The 21573-nt window shown below is 46.0% G+C and overlaps 1 protein-coding gene across 1 annotated transcript in view; it reads left to right on the top strand.

The window, feature by feature from the left end:
• Positions 1–21573, top strand: part of LOC137320668 (amyloid-beta A4 precursor protein-binding family A member 1-like) — a 133236-nt gene that overhangs the window by 78752 nt on the left and 32911 nt on the right. The window contains exons 5-7 of the mRNA XM_067982346.1: positions 434–473; positions 5050–5195; positions 15489–15575. Of these exons, the coding sequence (XP_067838447.1) occupies positions 434–473; positions 5050–5195; positions 15489–15575 (273 nt within the window). The remainder of the gene's footprint in view (positions 1–433; positions 474–5049; positions 5196–15488; positions 15576–21573) is intronic.

Below are 21573 nucleotides of genomic sequence, written 5' to 3'. Positions count from 1 at the left end.
TTTAATTTATTTTTCACTGTCCTTATTTATCAACAAAATAATTACATTTTAAAAGGGTTTTTTTTACTCTTTGTTCACGTATTGTATTTCCATTCCTATTTTAGTTTCATTGAATCATCAATAAGCTGCACTTTTCAAAACCACAAGCTTTGATAAACCTTTAGCAGACCATGTACTTTATCCAGGACCAATTATTCAACCAGTTAGTTCTCGGAAAAAAAACAAATAGCTCCAATCACACTGTCAGTATGGTACAAATTTTGAAAACGCCTCTTGCTCTGCAAGTTTCCAGTCTATGAAACCAATTGGATTTATAATACTGCATGAAGTGTTATCAGTACGTTGGATTAAAACACTTTTGGTAATAAAAGACACGATTGTTTGCTCAGAGCATGTAGTGTGGTGCCTGAAGCCGTGTTTGTCTTATTTTCAGTCAAGAAAAAGTTTGGCCTCCTTTCCGACTTATGTTGAAGGTAAGATGCTTTCTAACCTCCTTAAAGCAAATTCAATAGTCTTTTATGTTCCAGTTAGTGTTAACACCAAAAGGGATTTTTTTCCTTAACTGTGAGAATTATTTATGGTTTCATTTTTTAATTTGAAAGTTTTGTTCCGAGGATTTGCTCTTTAGTATTTCGAAATTTCTGTTTGCGTCCTACAGTATTTGTAATTCTGTACTATATTTGACACGTTGTATTTTTATTTTTATTCCGTGAATTCTCCCCAGTGGGCTGTGCCATAGTGTGGTAAGATGCAGATTCCTGCTTGTGCTTTTCAGAGTGGCATGCGACTAATCTTGGCCTTACTGCCAGGGGTGTGGCAAAGTGTTGTGGCTGCGCACTCCCTCTCCGCCCACACGCACATATATACGGGTGTCAAAGTCCCAGCTCAAATCCCCCCAGCATGCCTCTCACAAACCTAACGGATTCTCCTTTAAAGACCAACATTAGTAGAGGCCTAAAAGTAGGCCAAGTCCCCCTTTCTCGAAGGTCGTGGGTTCGAGTCCCACTCCAGAGACTTGAGCACAAAATCCAGGCTCACACTCCCAGTGCAGTACTGAGGGAGTGTTGCACTGTCGGAGGTGCCGTCTTTCGGATGAGATATTGAACCGAGGCCCCGTCTGTCCCCTCAGATGGACATAAAAGATCCCCAGTGTCCTGGGCCAATATTTATTACTCAACTAACATCACTAAAACAGATTATCTGGTCATTATCACATTACTGTTTGTGGGAGCTTGCTGTGCGCAAACTGGCTGCCGCGTTTTCCTACATTACAACAGCGACTACACTTCAAAAAGTTCTTCATTGGCTGTAAAGCGTTTTGGGACGTCCTGAGGTCGTGAAAGGCGCTATATAAATGTAAGCCGTTTGTTCTTTTTTCTCCTTCCAAGATTAGATAATGTTGCATTTCAATGAGAGGAAAGAAAATTTACTCTTTTTATTAAAAAAAAATTGGTTTCATCAAGAAACAAAAATTTGTTTGAAGATTTCTACGAGCAATCATGTCATTGTTTCCAGAATGTGTTAGCTTTAAAATATACAGAGACACACAAGAAGGTGTGTCTGCACCATATAAATAGTTCAGATCTAAAAGGATTCATAGCTGTCAGACAATGGAAGAGAATCTCAGGAGATATTAGGACAGGTGACCAAAAGCTTGGTCAAAAAGGTAGGTTTTAAGGAGCGTCTTAAAGGAGGAGAGAGAGGTGGAGAGGTTTTGGGAGGGAGTTCCAGAGCTTAGAGCCTAGGCAGCTGAAGGCACGACTGCCAATGATAGCAAAGGGGGTGCAGACCCATTGGTCTTGCTTCAGTGCTGTGCAAATAACGGAATTGGCCATCGTGAATTCAGAACGAGAGGATCCTGCCTGACCAACTTCCCCTGAGTTTTCTGAGGAAGAGACCTTACAAATTAACTATAAAAAGCGTTACCTCGACTTCTAAAAAGCATTTTAACACATTCTTCATGAAAATTAATCTCAAAATACAAGGGCGATTTGGAGTAAATCTTGGGACTGGATAAGAAATTGACTGGAAGGGTAGAACCCATCCAGTATTTTTTTTTGTATGGGTGGGTATGTAGGTGGGTGGGTGTGTTGGGGGGGGTGGGGGGGGGTGCGGGGGGGTGGGGTGTGTGCGGTGCGGGGGGGGTGCTGGGGAGGGTGCGGTGGGGGGGTTGCGGTGAGGCGGTGCGGGGGGGGTTGCGGAGAGGGGGTGCGGGGGGTGTGTGCATGGGGGGGGTGTGGGGGGGGGGAATGCGGGGGGGGTGTGTGTTTGTGTGGGGTGGGGGGGGGGTGTCCCTGTGAGGATTGGTGGGGTTGGGGGGGTGTCCCTGTGAGGATTGGTGGGGTGGGGGGGGTGTCCCTGTGAGGATTGGTGGGGTGGGGGGGGTGTCCCTGTGAGGATTGGTGGGGTGGGGGGTGTCCCTGTGAGGATTGGTGGGGTGGGGGGGATGTCCCAGTGAGGATTGGTGGGGTGGGGGGGGTGTCCCAATGAGGATTGGTGGGGTGGGGGGGGTGTCCCAATGAGGATTGGTGGGGTGGGGGGGGTGTCCCAATGAGGATTGGTGGGGTGGGGGGGGTGTCCCAGTGAGGATTGGTGGGGTGGGGGGGGTGTCCCAATGAGGATTGGTGGGGTGGGGGGGGTGTCCCAGTGAGGATTGGTCAGCGGGGGGGTGTCCCAGTGGGGATTGGTCGGGGGGGTGGGGGGGGTGTCCCAGTGAGGATTGGTCGGGGGGGGGTGTCCCAGTGAGGATTGGTCGGGGGGGGGTGTCCCAGTGAGGATTGGTGGGGGGGCGGGGGGCGTCCCGGTGAGGAATGGGGTGGGGGGCGTCCCAATGAGGATTGGTGGGGTGGGGGGGGTGTCCCAATGAGGATTGGTGGGGTGGGGGGGGGTGTCCCAATGAGGATTGGTGGGGTGGGGGGGGGTCCCGGTGAGGAATGGGGGGGGGCGTCCCGGTGAGGAATGGGGGGGGGGCGTCCCGGTGAGGATTGTGGGGGGCGTCCCGGTGAGGATTGGGGGGGGGCGTCCCGGTGAGGATTGGGGGGGGGCGTCCCGGTGAGGATTGGGGGGGGGCGTCCCGGTGAGGATTGGGGGGGGGGCGTCCCGGTGAGGATTGTGGGAGGGGGGTGTCCCGGTGAGGATTGTGGGGTGGGGGGTGTCCCGGTGAGGATTGGGGGGGACGTCCCGGTGAGGATTGGGGGGGACGTCCCGGTGAGGATTGTGGGAGGGGGTGTCCCGGTGAGGATTGTGGGGGGGGGGGTGTCCCGGTGAGGATTGTGTGGGGGGGTGTCCCGGTGAGGATTGTGGGGGGGGGGTGTCCCGGTGAGGATTGTGGGGGGGGGGTGTCCCGGTGAGGATTGTGGGGGGGGGGTGTCCCGGTGAGGATTGGGGGGGGGGGGGTGTCCCGGTGAGGATTGGGGGGGGGGGCGTCCCGGTGAGGATTGGGGGGGCGTCCCTGTGAGGATTGGGGTGGGTGTCCCGGTGAGGATTGGGGTGGGTGTCCCGGTGAGGATTGGGGGGGGCGTCCCTGTGAGGATTGGGGGGGGGTCCCTGTGAGGATTGGGGGGGCGTCCCTTTGAGGATTGGGGTGGGTGTCCCGGTGAGGATTGTGGGGGGGTCCCTGTGAGGATTGGGGGGGGGTCCCTGTGAGGATTGGGGGTGTGTCCCGGGGAGGATTGGAACCCTTCTTGTTTTACAATTTCTCACCACTGACACTAGGTGGCGACCTTCTGCCTTCAGCGGTGGGAAGAATGAATTGTGGCCAAAAAGAGGCGAGTTAAATTGGGACTGGTTTTTATTTTCCATTTTTTCCACCTTTCCCTTTCCCTTCCCCACTGTGATGGATGACTTGTGTCAGTCTCAATCTGCCGAGCTGGCTGAACACTGTTTCACCTTCCTCATTGATGGCGCTTAAAATTTACATCCCAGACAAGGCCAGGATTAGAATTCAGTGTACAGGCCAACCTAGAAAACTCGGAAAAGCTGACACTGCCCTAGAAACGCTGATGATTCACAGGCAGCCCTGATTACAGGCTTTTACGGTGCATTGAGGCAAGGAGTTAGACTGAATGTATGGTGGGACATGGGTTGGCCGTTACTTAAGTTGCAGATATACAACAACAGCGACTTGCATTTATATAGCGCCTTTATGTAGTAAAACGTCCCATGGAAGACACCGAGCCACGTAAGGAGATATTAGGACAGGTGTCCAAAAGCTTGGTCAAAGAGCGAGGTTTTAAGGAGCGACTTAAAGGGGGAGGGGGAGAGCGAGGTAGAGAGGTTTAGGGAGGGAATTCCAGAGCTTACGAGCTGAGCAGCTGAAGGCACGGCTGCCAGTGGTGGAACGATGAAAATTGTGGATGCACAAGAGGCCAGAATTGGAGGAGCGCAGAGATCTCGGAGGGTTGTAGGGCTGGAGGAAGTTACAGAGATCGGGAGGGGTGTTTTACTACCTTAAAGGCGCTATTTAAATGCAGGTGGTTGTTGTTGTTGATGCTGGCCACATTTTTATAGTAATCTGTTGGCTGTTTGAAGCATGTGACTGTAAACAGTCTGACCCTTGTCCTCCCCGGTGGGACAATAAAGAGGCTTTAACCGGCTGTTTGCTTTGTGCCTGTCTCCGTGACGAGGGGCCTTTTGCAAACTGTTTCTGCTTTTGTTTATTCCGGGAACAAAAAGGGCAGAGGCAGTGTCCATCCAGTAGGGTTGTCAACTCTCCAGGCTTGCCCTGGAGCCTCCAGGAATTAAAGACTAATCTCCAGGACACTGGTACGAGCAACACCCCCCGGGAGAAAAATCATCAGGGCAATGAAAAAAACGGTGTGTTTTTTTTTTCGTTTTCTTTGAATATAAAAAATATTGGAGATGGGAAGAAAAAGGCCGTTTGACCCGACAGAGAGGTTGGAGGCGGGAAGGCCGTGTGATGGAACCTCCAGGAATACGTCCAACCAGAGTTGGCGACCCTACCATCCAGCCCCCAAGTGAACCATCAAAATTCTTTCCCATTACGATTTTCAGTGGAGCTGACGGCTGTTTGTATTTTCTGTTCTGCAGTCCCTGGACCATGTGACCCTGAAGATCTGATTGACGGGATCATCTTTGCAGCCAATTACCTGGGTTCCACCCAACTGCTCTCTGACAAGACCCCTTCCAAGAATGTACGGATGATGCAAGCTCAGGAAGCTGTCAGCAGAATCAAGGTGATAACCTCTTCTGGATGTGATACCACTGACCGTGTTAATTGTTCTTTTCGCAGGATCGTTATCGCAGCGTTAACATTTGAACCGACAGACGCAAAATTCGAGTTTGCTCACAGAACTGCAGGATGGATGTCAGAATTAAAAACTAACGTTATTTTCGATTTCTGACACTCAAATAGTTTCCTGATATTTTTCAGCTCTAAAGTGGATTGGATTGAGATTTTGCTATCGTGCCTCAGCCCGTCTTTCGGATGAGTCGTTAAACCGAAGCCCCGCCTGCCCCCTCAGGTGGATGTAAAATATTCCATGGCCACTATTTCAAAGTAGAGCAGGGGAGTTCTCCCCAGTGTCCTGGGCCAATATTTATCCCTCAACCAGCATCACTAAAACAGATTATCTGGTCATTGCTGTTTGTGGGACCTTGCTGTGTGCAAATTGGCTACCGGGTTTCCTACATTACAATAGTGACTGCACTTCAAAAAAGTACTTCATTGGCTGTAAAGCGCTTTGGGACGTCCCAAGATCATGAAAGGTGCTATATAAATGCAAGCCGCTCGGTCGGCCTGTCGCTCGGTCGGCCTGGCGTTCTTTTTTCCTTTTATTTCTTTTTTCCTTTCCTTTCTTTCTGTAATGAAGTAGTGTACATGCTTCTGTGCAGCCTCGATCTTTGTGCTTCTGAGTTACGAAGTTCGGTATCACTCAGTAACTTGAATTTGGAGGGAATCACTGCCCACAGTTATTTAACTGCCCTCTAACAGTTAAATCAATCTACATAAAGGAGTGAAGCAATCAGAATGATGAGCAAAGATTTTCTTAAGGGATGAAATGTTCTTAGTTTGATGATGCAGCAAAAATTATACTCAAAACTGGGGCATTTGGATAACTTCAGGCACCAGCTGTTGAAATCCAGCCATTTAGTTTTGCATAACCCCAATTGAATGGTGAAGCTTTGAAGAAGAATTCTACTTTCATTTTCCTCATGGTCGATTGCCTGAGAGACTAATTATGAAATGTGCTTATGTTCCATTGAAATACTCCATGCATTCAGGCAGTGAGATTGTTCAGCCCTGTGGAATACATGTTTCAGGATCTTCTGCTAACCGTTAAATCCACTAAGTTGTTAATTACAGGGAATTTCATTTTTTTTTAACCCAGGTTTTAATCTTGGAGTGGATTTATTAAAACAGCACTTTTTTTCAGGGGGGTGAAAAGGTTCTAACTTTACTAAATGGGCCTTCAATTCCAACTGATACATGACAGGAGTCTCTCCAACACATGTACTGTCTAATGATCCGATTGAATGGCAGAACAGGCTCGAGGGGCAGAATGGCCTCCTCCTCTTCCTATATCAACATGTACCATCAAATGTTTAGTGCTCTCACAATGTTTGCAGCAATTGAGCGCTTGGTGTGTTCTTGAAAGCACAGCAGATCACTACAAAAGTACCAGTGGTATCTTACTGTGCAGTTGGTTAAGACTACAGGATCAGGATCTGGCAATCTGATTGACAATTCCACCCCAGTATACCCAGCCTACCAGTCAGTCTTTTATCCACATCCTGTCCAGTTTAACCTCTTGAAAAATATGTTGGCCCAGAACTTGCTGGAGTGGGACATCTTGCGATGTGCCTCGTTAGTTAGACTTTTCCCCTCATCCTTCAGCTTGAAAATTTTTTGCCCAGTAACTTGCTGGAAGTGTGAGCTGATAACGGGCACAGGGTGGGTAACAGGGCATCTGGGACCTTAGAGAACAACGGGACCAACAGTCTATCCCCTTATCCAGGGAGATTTAAGGATTGAGAAAGAAGCAGAGGAACGACGGAGAAAGAAATCGGGTGAATTAGAGTCAAATCAGGTACAGAAAGAGAAATAAAGAATGGATTAAGAGAGAGAGAAAAAAAGAGACAGAAAGAAAAAGTAAGGAAAAAAAAATTTAAATTAAAAAAAATCTCTTAACAATTTACTACCTGCAGGAATGAGACTCCACTATTTAAATTGTTCCCTTTCTGGCCAGAGAGGTTGAGTGGCATTGCAGGAACATAAATCTCCTCATTAAAAGGATCCTTACGCTGTTAAGTACCAGCCCTAACTTTCTGCGGCAAGTGGGGAATTAATGTGTAAATCCAGCAACTTCATGAAACTGACGGGGAGGTTGAGGGCGGGATGCCATTTTCGCGAGGCTAATGGCAGAGCGACGCAAATCATCCAGCAAATTGTGGACAATTTGCGTCGTGGCTGGGCGATTTACACATTAATAACGGCGAGGGACATTAAACTCACTGTTATTGTGGCACCATTGTGATGAACATGTAAGTAAAATAACATCTGTCTGCTGCAGGTAGCCTCTGTTTGAGTTTGTAAAAGTTGTATGTTTTCCCCCTTTCATCCTTCCCCCATTGCCCCCATTTAAGAAGGAACGATGGGTTTGAGTATTCAACGTTTGTGTCAGAGCGTGATCAGCCATTGCTATTGCCAGCTGTGACCTTTTCTTAGAAGTGAGAATGAGACAATTTAACTTGCATCATCTTGGTCCCAGTTCATTTTGCATTGAATTGACCACTAGTCAAATCGAACAAAAATTAGCCTATGTTCTCTTCCCTGGACCTTTTGTTTCTCAAAAGTTCATTTAGTTGTAAGGAGGCACTGGAGAAGGTGAAAAAAAGGATGATACCAGAACTGAGAGGCTATATCTATCAGGAAAGACAGAACAGGCCGGTGCTTTCTCCAGAAAAGAGAAGGCTGAGGGGCGACCTGATAGAGGTCTTTAAGGTTATGAAAGGGCTCGATAGGGTAAATGTAGAGAAGATGTTTCCACTTGTGGGGGAGACCAAACTAGGGATATAAGATAGTCACTAATAAATCCAATAGGGCATTCAGGAGAAACTTCTTTATGCAAAGTGTGGTGAGAATGTGGAACTCACTACCACAAGGAGTAGTTGAGGCGAATAACATAGGTGCATTTAAGAGGAAGCTGGATAAACACATGAGGGAGAAAGGAATAGAAGGATATGTCGATTGGGTGAGATGAAGTAGGTTGGGAGGAGGCTCGTGTGGAACAATATCACTGGCATAGACCAGATGGGCCGAATGGCCTGTTTCTGTGCTGTAAAATTCTATGTATGTAATTGTTTTGTAAAGCTGCACGACTCGCTGGTTGTGTATGAAGGCTGTGATGAATATAGTGTAAGCTGGAGAAACTGTACTTATTTTCCGTAGACTCCGTAGGACACTGAAAGCATTTAAGGATCGTTTTGAAGTCCTTGTAATATGTCATCTCCAAGTCACCTCCCCTTTTTTGGGGGATGGGGGACAACAATCAAGATTCGTGTTACAAAATAATTCCTCACTGCAATCTTCGAAGTGACAAAGATGTTTAATAGTTCCTAATATTTTAAGTTTTGAAGCAGTGCAAAAATGTAACTATTTCTCCCATAATTTTAAATATACCTTTTGCAAATACTGAATCACTTTGCCACTTTTTAGAAAAATATATTGTAATAAAATTTTGCATTTTACATATCAAAATGTTTAAGATTATTACAGAAAAAAATATTGATCCAGTTTATTGGGGAAAAGAATCAGTGGAATTATCTTTGTTCTACACGCTATAGGATTTTGCTTTTAACTAATTAAAACATATTTCAGTTCCACAGGTTTTGGGAGTTGTAAAGAGATTTGTGAATAGGGTCATCCAGGACTTACAAAACTATTCTCAGTAGGCACATCAGAGAGCATCTGTTTGTTGTTTTAAACATAGAATCATACAGCACAGAAGGAGGCCATTCAGCCCGTCGTGCCTGTGCCGGCCCTTTGAAAGAGCTATCCAATTGGTTCCACTCTTTGTCCCCCCGCCCCCCCCCCCCCCCCTTGCTCTTTCCCCATAGCCCTGCAAATTTGTACTTTTCAAGTATATATCTGCTTCCACCACCCTTTCAGGCAGTGCATTCCAAATCATAACAACTCACTGCGTTTAAAAAAAAATTCTCCTCATCTCCCCTCTGGTTCTTTTACCAATTATCTTAAATCTGTGTCCTCTGGTTACCGACCCTCCTGCCACTGGAAACAGTTTCTCCCTATCTACTCCATCAAAACCCCTCATACATGTTTCATGACTGGCGGATCCTCAGCTACACTAAATATGTTGCTGAAATCTATGAACAACGTCAATTCTGATACTTAGTAAATTTAGCATCTACATAGACTTATTAATTGAACCTTGGACCGAATGTGCTTTTCACACTAGAAGCTTTCCTTGCCTGTTGAAGCTTTTATCCTCTTTGAAGATGATCTGAATACTCCATTCTGGGCCTTTTTGTTCATTCAAGGTTCAATGTGCGTGTGGATGAGGTGGCAGCAATTCAGTACAGCTGTCTGCGGTATCACTTGCAGGCAGGCTGTTCAAGTATGCACAGCATTCTCGCTCTCTCTCACACACACCAGCTTTTCTAATAAAGAGTGACCTAGTTTGAGGAATAAAACTTACAACTGGGCCATAAAAAATGCGAACCAAGCACAGGGGTTCGTTTCTAGAGGGATCGAATTCAAAAGCAGCGATGTGATGTTAAACTTGAATAGAACCTTGGTTAGACCACACTTGGAGTATTGTGCACAGTTCTGGACTCCATATTATAAAAAGGATACAGAAGCCACTGGAGAGAGTGCAAAAAAATTTTACTAGGATGATACCAGAACTGAGAGGTTATAAACTATCAGGAAAGACTGAACAGGCTGAGGCTCTTTTCTGTAGAAAAGAGAAGGCTGAGGAGTGACCTGATAGAGGTCTTTAAAATTATGAATGGGTTTGATAGGGTAGACGTAGAGAAGATGTTTCCACTTGCGGGGGAGACCAGAACTAGGGGCCATAAATATAAGATAGTCACTAATAAACCCAACAGGGAATTCAGGAGAAACTTCTTTACCCAGAGAGTGGTTAGAATGTGGAACTCGCTACCACAAGGAGTGGTTGAGGCGAATAGTATAGATGCATTTAAGGGGAAGCTAGATAAACACATGAGGGAGAAAGGAATAGAAGGATATGCTGATAGGGTGAGATAAAATAGGGAGGGAGGAGACTTGTGTGGAGCATAAACTCCGGCATAGACCAATTGGACCAAATGGCCTATTTCTGTGCTGCAAATTCGATGTAGTTTGTGACGTGGTGTTCAATAGCAGCGACAGTAATTTACCAGTCGCTCAAGATGTCTTGATTTCTCCTTTTAACTCAGCTGCACTATGTCTCATTGTCAGATCCGAATTAGGCTGGTGTTTAGGGTTGCCAACTCTGGCTGGACATATTCCTGGAGGTTTTATTACATGACCTCCCACTCCAACCTCCCAGCCCAGTCAAACAGCTTGTTTTTTTGCCCATCTCCAATATAAACAAAAGTGTCCAAAGAAAATGGGGGAAAAAAATGCACCACTTTTTTTATGCCCCTATGATTTTTTTTCTCCCGGGTGTTTCTCTCAGCAGTATCCTGGAGATTAATCTTCAACTCCTGGAGACTCCAGGCCAATCCTGGAGGGTTGGCAACCCTGCTGGTGTTCCTATTCCAGATAGTGTTTTACCTTGATTTAAAGCAGAAAACTACCTCAGAGAGGCCTTGGCTGGGAGAATAGGCAATGAAAATCTTCCCTACCCCGCACCCCCCCACCTCTAGTATTTACTAACCTTGGGATGCAAAGGAGCCAACCTTCTAGTTTTTGATGGTTACCTTCTTCATTTAAGAACAAAACCAAAAATTTGTGTTTTTTTAAAAAACTAATACCCAAATCAAGATAAATTGTAATTGAAACCTTGTGATTCGATTTGTCTATTTTGTTGTTCATGTGCTGCTGACCCTTTGAAGCTACTAATTGTTGGCAGTGTTATATAACCTCAGATGTTTCTGCTTTCCATGATTTATTTTTTGAGAAGATAATGAATAGATAATGTACACTAAAGGCTGTTGTATGTGAAAATTGATTCCCCCCCCCCACTTAAATCCAACTTTTTCCCTTCCCTCAATATTCAGTTCATAGAATGTAAAAGAAAAAACAAAGACTTCGTTATCATCTGTAATTTTCATGCGGGGAGCCAAGTCAAAAAAAAAATCAAAAAGGCTTGCTGACACTTTCTTTTCCTGCTTAAAACGTCCTGTAAATCCCCATGTGGCTTGTGTGTCGAGGCAAACCGCTCCAATTTGTGATTGATTCTCATCTGTTGCATCTGCCAGGTTCTTCTCTAACCATTCTCCTATCTCTGTCTATTCCATGCCAACAGATGGCCCAGAAATTGGCCAAAAACAGGAAGAAGGTGCAGTAACCCCATCAGCTCAATGTGCCTGTTGCATTTTGCTTTTTTTTTCTGTTTTACTTTCTTAAACTTTATTTTTTTTGCTCTTTGCTTACACTTTTCTGCATCCAGAAAGTCCCCTCAGAACTCAGTCAAGTGTCACCTTAGTCGCTCCTTGCTTGCGGATGATGATGGTGATGGTGATGGTGACCTCTACACTCTGCCCCAAGGATTGTCATCCAAACATTTAGTCATTTCACCATTTTTGTTTCTCAGACCCATCCTCCGTCAACTGCTGACGTAAATTTCATGGCCTCTTGCAGTTTTTCCTTCGAGGAGCTTAAGGACTGAAAAGAACAATTGTGCTTTTCTAAATTCGGCTGGGAGGAGGCGGTTCTAACCAGCACTCTGCTTCCTTAATTAAATAATTTCATTTTACTTTGTGAGCATGGAACAATGAGACAGGTAGACACTGCTGACTGCAATTGGGCCCCTATTTAGGCGGTGTGACATTTTGACACTTATTATTGCCAAACATTCTACTCTTACTGATAAATCTTTTGCTTTCCTTTATTTCCCACTCCCTCTCAGATATCTTACAAAGCAAGATCTATTGTTTCTTTCCCCTACTTTGACTGCCTGTAGACTGCTGGATGCAGAAAGTCCATGTGTTGGGTTTTAAGATGTAAAATTTGTCCTTTTTTTCACAGCTTTAGTTGAAGTGTATTTGGTGTGTGTTCTTTTTTATTTGTGTTTCTTAATCCTTAGACAGAATAAGCTTCCAGTATTTGTTTTTATTTTTGCCAGCTGCCAACTGAAAGTGGGAGAGGATACTTTGCTGAGATTTTTAAAAATTTTCTATAAACCCCTCCCCGCCCCAGTGACATTTTGGCAAAGCAAAACATTGCAACCTTTTCTTTTGGCTTCTCTATCAATGTATCACGTTGTGTGCATTTCACACCAATCCAAAGTGGAGTTTTACGAGACAGCACATTTTCTGTTTTTAATATTTTTTTTTGCGCTCCGTTTGGAAAACACAGCTGTTTTCTTTTAACAGCTCAGTTTCAAAACGGATGTGATCCCTGAGTTGAAGTCATAGGAACAGGAGGAGGCCATTCAGCCCCTCGAGCCTGTTCTGTCATTCAATGAGATCATGGCTGATCTGTGACCTAACTCCATGTACCTGTTGTAGCCCCATATCCCTTAGATTTTTGTCAACCAAAAGGTACTATCAATCTCAGATTTAAAATTAACAATTGAGCTAGCACAGTTGCCGTTTGCGGAAGAGAGTACCAAACTTCTGCCACCCTTTATGTGTAGAAGTGTTTCCTAACGTCACTCCTGAAAGTTCTGGCTCTAATCTTTAGGCTATGTCTCCTAGTCCTAGACTCCCCAACTGGCGGAAATAGTTTCTCTCTATCTACCCTATCAGTCCCCCTTAATATCTTGAAAACTTCAATCAAATCACCCCTTAATCTTCTAAATTCCCCAATTTGTGTAATCTCTGCTTGTAATTTAACCCTTGGAGTCCAGGTATCGTTCTAGTAAATCTACGCTGCACTCCCTCCAAGGCCAATATATCCTTCCTAAGGTGCGGTGCCCAGAACTGCTCACAGTACTCCAGGTGTGATCTAACCAGGGCTTTGTATAGCTGCAGCATAACTTCTACCCCCTTGTATTCTAGTCCTCCAGATATAAAGGCTAGCATTCCATTAGCCTTTTTGCTTATTTTCTGCACCTGTCCATGACATTTTAATGATCTATGTACATGGATCTAAGTCTCTATGGACCTCCACTGTTTTGAGCATTTCACCATTTAGAAAATACTCTGATCTATCCTTTTTAGGTCCAAAGTGGATGGCCTCACACTTCTACATTGAAATCCATTTGGCACAGTTTTGCCCATTCACTTAATCTATTAATATCTCTCAGTAATTTTATGCTTCCATCTTCACTGCTTACAATGCTGCCTATCTTTGTGTCATCGGAAAACTTGGATATGTGGCTCTCTATCCCATCATCTAAGTCGTTAATAGATACAGTTGAGGCTCCAACGCAGATCCATGTGGGACAACACTAGTCACATCCTGCCAATTTGAGTACCTGCCCATTATCCCCACTCTCTGAGTCTTGCCACTCAACTAATTTCCTAACCAGGTCAATAATTTGCCCTCGATTCAATGAGCTTCAACTTTAGCCAACAGTCTCTTATGAGGGGCTTTATGGAATGCCTTCTGAAAGTCCATATAAAAAACATCCATAGACATTCCCCTGTCCACTACTTTAGTCACCTCTTCAGAAAATTCAATCAGGTTCGTCAGGCATGACCTACCCTTTACAAATCCATGCTGGCTCTCTCCGATCAGCTGAAAATTTTCAAGGTGTTCAGTCACTCTATCCTTAATTATAAACTCTAGTAATTTCCCAATAACGGATGTTAGACTAACTGGTCTACAATTCCTTGGTTTCCCTCTCACCTGTCTTAAATAGGGGAGTGACATGTACAATTTTCCAATCTAAAGGAACGGTTCCTGAATCGAGAGAACTTTGGAAGATGATAGTTAGAGCATCTGCAATGTTCTCACCTACTTCCTTTAAAACCCTGGGATGGAAACCATCTGGTCCTGGGGATTTGTCACTCTTTAGTGCCAAATTTCTTGCAGTGAGAAATAGTGAGGAGTAGTTGAGGCGAATAGCGTAGATGCATTTAAGGGGAGGTAGATAAACACATGAGGGAGAGAGGAATAGTAGGATATGTTGATAAGGGTGAGGTCCAGTAAGGTGGGAGGAAGCTCGTGTGGAGCATAAACACCGGCATAGACCAGTTGGGCCGAATGGCCTGTTTCTGTGCTGTACATTCTACATAAATACTGAATTTATCTCATGAGATTGATTACAATTAATTTTTCATTTTTATTTCCAATGTATTTTATTTTCTCCCTCATTCTTCAGCTCATTATCATCCAGTAAGAATGTGGATAAGAAACCTCAGAAATGCTACCAATGCTGCTGTTGATTCAGCCCTTAGGAGCTGGACGAGACCAGCCATGGGTAACTTGCCCTCAGTATGTTCTGTTTTCTGCTGGGAAGTACTTAGCCTCTCGTCGGTGCCTCCATTTGACAAAGTACGACGTACGTCCTAACACTCTTGTCATACAGTGTGTTAAATGGAACGCCAAGGTGCTTTATCACTGGGCAACCCTCAATATTTATTCATCTGAATTGTTTCTCTGTACTTTTCCAGATACATTTTAAACCCAGCTTTCTTCCAGTTTGTCCTTTTTAATAGAATCTAAACCAATCGCATCAACCAGGCTTAAAATGCATCTGCCTTTTTTGATCTCTCTCTCTGTTTTTCTTCACTATATATGCAGATTTAATATTGATTTAGCATTAAATCGGCACAGTGATCAATATGTAAAGAAAACACAAGGATTTGCCTGCCCATGAGGTCAAAGTCTCAGTAAACGTTACGGCTCAGTGCAATAAGACTTAGTGCTTTATAATAAGGGGGGCATAACCTTAAAATTAGAGCTAGGTCGTTCAGGGGTGATGTCAGGAAGCACTTCTTCACACAAAGGATAGCGGAAATCTGGAACTCTCTCCCCCAGAAAGCTGTTGAGGCTGGGGGGGTCAATTGAAAATTTCAAAACTGAGATCAATAGATTTTTGTCAGGCAAAGGGTATTAAGGGTTACAGAACCAAGGCGGGTAGATGGCATTAAAATACAGATCAGCCATGATCTAATTGAATGGCGGAACAGGCTCGAGGGGCTGAACGGCCTACTCCTGTTCCTATTTTCCTAATCTCCAAATTCGGAAATGAGCTTTTGCTCTTTTTGGTACTAGTATTTATATTTTTTTTTAAAAAAAAAGCTTCCACAACTATTTTTTAAAGAAAAAGGATGATCAATAATTTTGCTTTGGTGGTGTCAAAAGTGTTTTAATTTTCTGAGTGCGTGTGTTCTTAATAGCAGAAGTATCTCAAGGATGGTCTCCTGATTGTTACTATTTCCCATTGCAGGCTCCAGAAGGAGAGGCACAGCCTATGACCGAGGTGGACCTCTTCATTTCCACTCAGAGGATTAAAGTGCTCAATGCTGACTCGCAGGTAAATGTAAAGTCCGAGGGATAGACGTTTTTTAGTGTATTGAAATGCCGTGCTCACCTTCAAAAACTATTGGTGATAAAAAAAAGCAACCTCCGCAAATTGAGTACAGAGTGTGAACTCTTCCCAGCCTGTTGGAATGTTCCTTTGCCGATCTTCATCATAAGTGGCAGGAGGGTCGGTAACCAGAGGACACAGATTTAAGGTGTTTGGCAATAGAACCAGAGGAGACATGAGGAGACATTTTTTTACACAGCGAGTTGTGATGATCTGGAACGCGCTGCCTGAAAGGGCGGTGGAAGCAGATTCAATAGTAACTTTCAAAGGAATTGGATAAATACTTGAAGGGAAAACAATTGCAGGGCTATGGGGAAAGAGCAGAGGAGTGGGACTAATTGAATAGCTCTTTCAAAGAGCCGGCACAGGCATGATGGGCCGAATGCCTCCTTCTGTGCTGTACCTACTATGATTTGATATGATGCTATGATGATAAAGAATTTGTTTCCCCCCCCCCCCCCATTTGGAGCCTCCCAAAACTGAATGTCCCATTTTAACTTATTGTTGTCTGTTTTGAAACAATGAAAGCTCTTTAAAATCTTCACCATTCTCTTCAGTGACTTTATGTGGAACTGAACTCTCGAGGATTGCCCTGCCAGCTTTTGGTACGTACAGGGGACCAGTAAGACAGGAGAACACTGAGGGACTTAGGCCGTCCGCCTGACTATATATCAGTCTTTTGCCCCTTTGAAGTCAGCCTGGTTCAAAAGGCAGTTCAAAAACAATATTTTTAAAGTTAATCAAAGTAGATTATCATGCCTCAAAGCCATACATTGTAGGACGAGGCCTTAATAGCTCCGTGATTAAGCTTTAAACGATAGCAATACGCTAGACAGAAGGAGAGTGAGCATTGAGTTGTTGGTGCTCTAATCCTGGTCTCATTAATTACCAGACCTGATTGATGCTGAACTTATCTCTGGCGGCATCCTGTAAACATGGTGAGAAAACGTCAAGTTCACATAGCTAGTCTACAGACACACACATTTCCTCAAGTGTAATTAGCAACGTCAGGGGAGAAATTCAGTAGTAACTTTCAAAGGGAAATGGACATATACTTGAAATGGAACAAAATTGCAGGGCTATATGAGGAAAGAGCAGGAGGAGTGGACTTAATTGGATAGCTCTTTCAAAGAGCCGGCACAGGCACGATGGGCCGAATGCCAGCCTCCAGTGCTGTAAGATTCTATATAAGTGAAACCCAAAGTTACATATTTGAATAGTTAGCAATGAAGAAAGCTAAACAACCTGATGAGTATTTCAAACCTTTTCTTGTAGAGAGACAATTGCAGAAGGCACTTTCAATGTTGCTATTATATATATTATATATCATACATATATATTATACAGAGAGAGAGAGAGATTCTTATGATCTGAGCCAAGAGAACTTTCAGGGTTTGTCCCGAGACCCATTTTTCCGCTTTTCAATCACCCCTGCCTCTCCCATCATTGGAGGATTTCTCTCAGCCTTGCACTCAAAGGTCTGCCTTATTCCTTACCAAATTTGTTGTAAGAGTCCCATCAGCCATGGCTCAGTGTTTAGCGCTCTTGTCTTTGAGTCAGAAGGTTATGGGTTCAAGTCCCGCTCCAGAGACACAAAATCTAGGCTGACACTCCCAGTGCGGTACTGTCGGAGGTGCCGTCTATTGGATGAGACGTTAAACCGAGGCTCCATCTGCCCTCTCAGGCGGACGTAAACAATTCCATGGCACTATTTCGAAGAAGGGCGGGGAAGTTCTCCCCGGTGTCCTGGCCAATATTTATTCCTCAACCAACATCACTGAAAAACAGATTGTCTGGACATTGTCACATTGCTGTTTGTGGGATCTTGCTGTGTGCAAATTGGCTGCTGCATTTCCTACATTACAACAGTGACTACAGTTCAAAACGACTTTATTTGCTGTAAAGTGCTTTGGGATGTCTTGAGGTTGTGAAAGGCGCTGTATAAATGTAAGTCTTTTATATAATAATATGCCACTCTCCATATACCTGAGTTCACCCAATGGGGAAATGGAGTCCACTCCTTCAGTTGTCACCCCAGAATAACAGGCCTGTTCTTCAAGAACAATGTTGACAGGATCATTCTGTGTGAACTGTTAAATGAAGGGTACGTTTATAAAAAGATTTCTTGTGCCTAGCTCAGAGGAGGCCATTTGGCCCACTGTGCCTGTGCCGGCTCTTTGAAAGAGCTATCCAATTAGTCGCACCCCCCCTGCTCTTTCCCCAAAGCCCTGCAAATTTTTACCCTTCAATTGTTTATCAATTCCTTTTTGAAAGTTACAATTGAATCTGCTTCCATCGCCCTTTCAGGCAGTGCATTCCAGATCATAACAACTCGCTGCGTAAATAATACTCTCCTCATCCCCCTCCGTTTCCTTTGCTGATTACCTTAAATCTGTGTCCTCTGGTCACCGACCCTTCTGCCAGTGGTAACAGTTCTCCCAATTCCTGGATGGCAGGACTGTCGTATGAGGAGAGATTGGGTCGACTCGGCCTGTATTCAACTCGAGTTTAGAAGAATGAGAGGGGATCTCATTGAAACATATAAAATTCTGACAGGCTAGACTGATTGGATGCAGGGAGGATGTTTCCCCTGGCTGGGGGGGTCCAGAACGAGGGGTCACAGTCTCAGGATATGGGGTAGGACATTTAGGACTGAGGAGGAGAAATTTCTTCACTCAGAGGGTGGTGAACCTGTGGAATTCTCTACCACAGAAGGCAGTGGAGGCCAAGTCACTGAATATATTTAAGAAGGAGCTGGATAGATTTCTAGACACAAAAGGTATCAAGGGGTATTGGGAGAGAGCGCAGGAATATGGTATTGAGATAGAGGATCAGCCATGATCATATTGAATGGCGGCGCAGGCTCGATGGGCCGAATGGCCTACTCCTCCAATTTTCTATTTTTCTACTCAAAAACCCTTCATGATTTGAAACACCTCGATTAAAACTGCTCTAAGGAGAAATGTAGGTCAAGTCTGTTGTCCACGTTGTGACCTTTGATCAATTTTCTTCTTCCTCGATTGGTTTAATGTTTAAGCATCAGAATCTCCCAATGCTTCACCTCGTCAACCGAGAAAGGAAAGGTGAAGGGAGGCGATGGAAGAGCAAAAGTGGAGGAAAAGACTGAAAGAGTGAAACAGAAATGAAGAAGGGGAAAGGAGTAGAAGTGAAGGAATAGAGAAGAAAGTGGTGGAGGAAGGAGTAGATTGAGAGAGAAGCAGATGTGAAAGGAGGAGAGTGGAAAATCAACTTCAGAGAAAAAGAAACAGATGTGAAAGAGGTTAGCGGAGGGGAAAGAGGGAGGGAAACCCTGTGGTGGGGTGGGGATATCCCGGCTCTGGGAGCAGAAGGGTTAGTTGTTGCGGCTTAATGAGGCTGCTTTAAAAACCGCATCCCCTCGGACTCTCCACCATCAATGCCAGGCTAAGTAGATATAAATATTCAGCAATAAAACTTTACTGAAACTGCTACGGCTACAGTGTAATGTCAGGGAGAGGTTAGATCCTCCACTACTCCCACCCGGCTCTGAGCTATTCTAGAAAATAGAAAAAATAATGCCTTATTTGTACTTCTGCTAAAAGCCACGACACTAATCCTTAGACTCTGCTGGATGGATTTGACAGAACGCAGTCTGATCACCTCTGACTGTTCAGCACTGAGCTGTAAGCAGAGATTTGTAGCCATGCCCAGTGACAGCTAATCACCTCTTTGCTCTGACAGATTAGCTTGAGCTCTGAGTGAGCTCTTTGATTTATGGGTTGTGGCATCTTGCAATTAGCCAGTGGTTTCACCTCTGTGAAATTGTGGTTCCTTTGGAATTTGAGACTGATTTCTGCTTTGGGTGTTCCATGAAGCAGCTGGGAATAGAGAAAGGTGTGTGTGTGTGTGTGTGTGTGTGTGTGTGTGTGGTGGGTTGTGTGTGTGTGTGTGTGGTGGGTTGTGTGTGTGGTGGGTTGTGTGTGTGTGTGTGTGGTGGGTTGTGTGTGTGTGTGGTGGGTTGTGTGTGTGTGTGGTGGGTTGTGGTGTGTGTGTGGTGGGTTGTGTGTGTGTGTGTGGTGTGTGGTGGGTTGTGTGTGTGTGTGTGTGTGTGGTGGGTTGTGTGTGTGTGTGTGTGTGTGGTGGGTTGTGTGTGTGTGTGTGTGTGTGGTGGGTTGTGTGTGTGTGTGTGTGTGTGGTGGGTTGTGTGTGTGTGTGTGTGTGTGGTGGGTTGTGTGTGTGTGTGTGGTGGGTTGTGTGTGTGTGTGGTGGGTTGTGTGTGTGGTGGGTTGTGTGTGTGTGTGTGTGGTGGGTTGTGTGTGTGTGTGTGTGTGGTGGGTTGTGTGTGTGTGTGGTGGGTTGTGTGTGTGTGTGTGTGTGTGTGTGTGGTGGTTTGTGTGTGTGTGTGTGTGGTGGGTTGTGTGTGTGTGTGTGTGTGTGTGTGTGTGTGGTGGGTTGTGTGTGTGTGTGTGTGGGTTGTGTGTGTGTGTGTGTGTGTGTGTGTGGTGGGTTGTGTGTGTGTGTGTGTGTGTGTGTGTGTGTGTGGTGGTTGTGTGGTGTGTGTGGTGGGTTTGTGTGTGTGTGGTGGTGGGTTGTGTGTTTGTGTGTGTGTGTGTGTGGTGGGTTGTGTGTGTGTGTGTGGTGGTTGTGTGTGTGTGTGTGGTGGGTTGTGTGTGTGTGTGGTGGTTGTGTGTGTGTGTGTGTGTGTGTGTGGTGGGTTGTGTGTGTGTGTGGTGGGTTGTGTGTGTGTGTGTGTGTGTGGTGGGTTGTGTGTGTGTGTGTGTGTGTGTGAGTGGTGGGTTGTGTGTGTGTGTGTGTGTGTGGTGGGTGTGTGTGTGTGTGTGGTGGGTGTGTGTGTGTGGTGGGTTGTGTGTGTGTGTGTGTGTGGGTTGTGTGTGGGTGTGTGTGTGTGTGTGTGGTGGGTTGTGTGTGTGTGTGGTGGTTGTGTGTGTGTGGTGGGTTGTGTGTGTGTGTGTGTGTGTGTGTGGTGGGGTTGTGTGTGTGTGTGTGTGTGTGGGTTGTGTGTGTGTGTGGGTTGTGTGTGTGTGTGTGTGTGTGGGTTGTGTGTGTGTGTGTGTGTGTGTGTGTGGTGTGTGTGTGTGTGTGTGGTGTGTGTGTGTGTGTGTGTGGTGGGTTGTGTGTGTGTGTGTGTGGGTTGTGTGTGTGTGTGTGTGTGTGTGTGTGTGGTGGGTTGTGTTTGTGTGTGTGTGTGTGTGTGTGTGTGTGTGGTGGGTTGTGTGTGTGTGTGTGTGTGGTGGGTTGTGTGTGTGTGTGTGTGTGGTGGGTTGTGTGTGTGTGTGTGTGTGGTGGGTTGTGTGTGTGTGTGTGTGGTGGGTTGTGTCTGTGTGTGTGGTGGGTTGTGTGTGGAGGGGGGGTGGGTGTGGGGGAGGGTGTAGGGGGGGTTTGGTGTGTGTGTGGGGGGGAGGGTTTGGGGGGGTTGTGTGTGGGGGGGGGGTTTGGGTGGGTGGGTTGTGTGTGAGGGGGGGTGGGGGAGGGGTTGTGTGTGGGGGAGGGAGGGGAGGGGGGTGGGGGAGGAGTGGGGGGGAGGGGAGCGGGGGTGTGTGTGGGGGGGAAGGGGGGTGTGTGTGGGGGGGGTGGGGCGAGGGGGAGGGGGTGTGTGGGGGGTTTGGGGGGGTGGGTGTGTGTGTGTGTGTGTGGGGGGGGGGTTTGGGGGGTTTGTGTGGGGGGGTCTGGGGGGGAGGGTGGGGGAGGTGAGGGGGGAGGTGGGTGGGGGGGGTGTGGGTGGGGGTTGGGTGGGGGGGGGGGGGGTGGGGTGGTGTGTGTGTGGTGGGGGGGGGTGGGTGGGGTGTGTGTGTGAGGGGGGGGTGGGGGTGTGTGTGTGTGGGGGGGGTGGGGGGTGGGGTGGGGGTGTGGGGGGGGGTGGGGGTGGGGGGGTGGTGGGTGGGGGGGGGGGGGTGGGGGGGTGTGTGTGGGGGGGTGGGGTGTGTGGTGGGGGGGGGGGTGGGTA

The sequence above is a fragment of the Heptranchias perlo genome, chromosome 4 (assembly GCF_035084215.1).
Source record: "Heptranchias perlo isolate sHepPer1 chromosome 4, sHepPer1.hap1, whole genome shotgun sequence".
NCBI lineage: Eukaryota > Metazoa > Chordata > Chondrichthyes > Hexanchiformes > Hexanchidae > Heptranchias > Heptranchias perlo.
The sequence above is the reverse complement of the archived record's forward strand: the minus strand, read 5'-3'. Positions and strand labels throughout refer to the sequence as shown.